General features: G+C 42.1%; 1 protein-coding gene across 1 annotated transcript; it reads right to left on the reverse strand.

Moving 5' to 3' along the window:
* Positions 1 to 407: 407 nt before the first annotated feature.
* On the reverse strand, positions 408 to 2,650 carry LOC111389206 (scarecrow-like protein 4). The gene has a single exon (XM_023014097.1). It carries the CDS (start codon positions 2,482 to 2,484, stop codon positions 634 to 636), a length of 1,851 nt encoding a protein of 616 aa, XP_022869865.1. The 5' UTR covers positions 2,485 to 2,650; the 3' UTR covers positions 408 to 633.
* Between the last annotated feature and the right edge of the window lie 33 nt (positions 2,651 to 2,683).

Consider the following 2,683-nt stretch of genomic DNA (forward strand, 5'->3'; position numbering starts at 1 on the left):
TTACATCACTCAAATAGAATAGACAATATAACCATAATAAAATATGCACCAATTATTCTCTAAATTAGATTACAATCACTACAAGAGTGACGATCAAAAGTAACTGCAAACCAAATATATCCAAAAATAGATTGTCAAATTGCTATGTTTAGCACGCCAAGCGAACTATTTAAACTAACGATGTTTGGTGGAAATTAAAATTAATAATTAATATTAACTACACATTTCATGAAATCGACAAATTTTCAATTACACATCTCATCAAATTTTTATCAAAATTTATTAAATATTTGATTTTAATCTATGCCGAACATGCTCCGTCCACAAATATAAAATAGATAAATACTAATGTAGACATATCCTTATCCATCTCAACAAGTTCAAATTTGAGAAGTAAGGCTACTAGAGACGAATAATTCATATTCATATGCACAATTATGGCATCATAAGGACCATAGATAACAAAATTCAAAAGTTTAACAGGAAACAAAATATTTAACCACCCTAAAAAACTAATAAATCATATCAACACAGAAACTAGAAAAGAAATTCATGCTAACAAAATGTGTAAATTTATACTGATTTTTTTTTTCTACTAAAACTAATAATAAAATTTTGATTTGGACTAATCAATCAATGCCATGAAGAAATAGTGAGGAGAGGAACATCATTCCAAGCCAAACAGAGAAATCCAGGAGAAGAATCAACCAACTTGTACATTGTGCTGTAATTGTAGTTCCGTAGAAGTAACGTAGCTTGGCTCATTGCGTAATGGCTCAGCTTTAATGGCTCAAAACCCGCGCTTTCCATTAACAGTCTCCAGTTTTCTTTATCTTCCATTCGTTCTCGTCTGCCTCTCGGTTCTTCCGGACCGACTATGCCGGCAATTCTACGGCCGAGTATTAGTCTTTCAATTTGCAGCCTCTCGGCCGAATCCATCATGGTCATGTTCGGTTCCGGTTCAAGTGATTCGAAAACCGCTGTATAGTATTTGAGGGCGTTCTTGAAACGGTGTAGAAACCCGACCCGATTCAAGCTCACTTCGTACTCACCCAGTGTAACCACTTTCGGATTCAGTGATTTTGCAAGCTTTAAAGCTACTTCAACAAGTCCATTACTCTCATCAAGGAGACCGTATAATTGAAGCATGAAATTCACAGCAAGGACCTCATCCGGATCGATTCGGATGCTCGACCCGTTGAGCTCCTGAACCGGGATCATAACCGGTTCAAACTCAAAATTCAGATCCAGCAGCTTGGCAAAGTCAAGCAACCGATTCCTAGTAGCCAAAAGTGTCGCTGCCGGAGAATCTCCAAGAGATAGCGCCGGAATACCCGAAATCCGAATTCTTTCGGGTTTTCCGGCCGATCTGGTGGCCAAAGCCTGCAAAAGTGCAGCCCATTGGACTCCCTGAATAATCCCAAAATCAACTATGTGGATTTTCTTGGCCCCCTCTGTGGCTTCAAGAATTGCTTGGTTTGCAGTAAATTGAGCAAATTTGGAGTAAGGACAGGCGTCGTTGAGTGCTTTGTATGATAAAATATACTCCTCAGAGGTTGTATCATATATCGTCGGAATCTTTTCCGCCTGATTTGAGATTCTATAGTAAAGAGCTTCAGAGAAGTAGAATGACACTCGCTCAATCGGATTACCGTGCTGGGAGATCGAACCTTTGAGTTGAATCAGTAATTTTCCCGCATTTTCTGGGTCCGACTCGGAGAGACAAGCACAGTCCAACAAGGCTTTTAAAATTGGTTTGGTTGAGAATGAAGTATCCTCCGAACTCGTAGATGCTCTGGTGGTGGTGCCGGCAACTGAAGCTTGATTTTTGGGTGCTGGCCTAGAGACTGCAACGGGTGGAAGAGATGGAGGCGGAGTTGAGGGGGAGGTAGAGACCCAAGCTGTAATTTGTGGTGGCTCGGAAAGGATAGCTCTGTTGACATTGGAAGGTGAAGAAGAGTTAATACTGAGTCGACTCGGTGGACAAGTGGTAAAGGCATCAGCAGAATAGAGATTAAACTCTGAGCTAGTCTGCCACGCTTCACAATTTGATTGGATAGTAGAGCTACCCGTGGAATCTCCGCCACCCATCAAGCTCTCCATCCACTCGTCCGAGTCAAACTCGCCACCTGGACCACCACACAAATCCGAGAATCGATATCCAGATGAGTGGTGTTCCAGAGTGGGGAAGTGAAAACCAGGTTCAATAGCTTCTGGTCCAGCGCCCGGGAGCTGAAAAGGGTCGGTGAAGGCAGCAGTTCCAATAAGGCCATAGCTCATAGAGGTGGTGGCGGTGGGGCTCTGGTGATGATGGGCGGCTCCGGTGGTGGTGGTGGTGGGCCATGTACCTAGACAAAAAGGGTTAATAGTAAGGAGTTGATGCTGTTGGTGGTGTTGCTGCTGCTGTTCTTGTTGCTGCTTCTGCTGGATAACTTGCTGGGCAATAGCCATTAGATTTCCACTGTCAGTACACATATACGCCATTCTCCACTCTCCACACTGTACTCACATGCTCAAGAGAGAAGAAAACAGAGAGAAGAGGGACTTTCAGAAGTGGAGCGAGGTGAGATTTTAAAGAGGAGATTGATTGATGACTGACTGCATATGGGTTAATTAATTTTTAAGATATTACCGTTGTGGAAAAGGAAAAACATACCCAATTTAAAAGGTTGAACCCCAACCC

The sequence above is a fragment of the Olea europaea genome, unplaced genomic scaffold (genome assembly GCF_002742605.1).
Source record: "Olea europaea var. sylvestris unplaced genomic scaffold, O_europaea_v1 scaffold5691, whole genome shotgun sequence".
In the NCBI taxonomy this organism is placed as follows: domain Eukaryota; kingdom Viridiplantae; phylum Streptophyta; class Magnoliopsida; order Lamiales; family Oleaceae; genus Olea; species Olea europaea.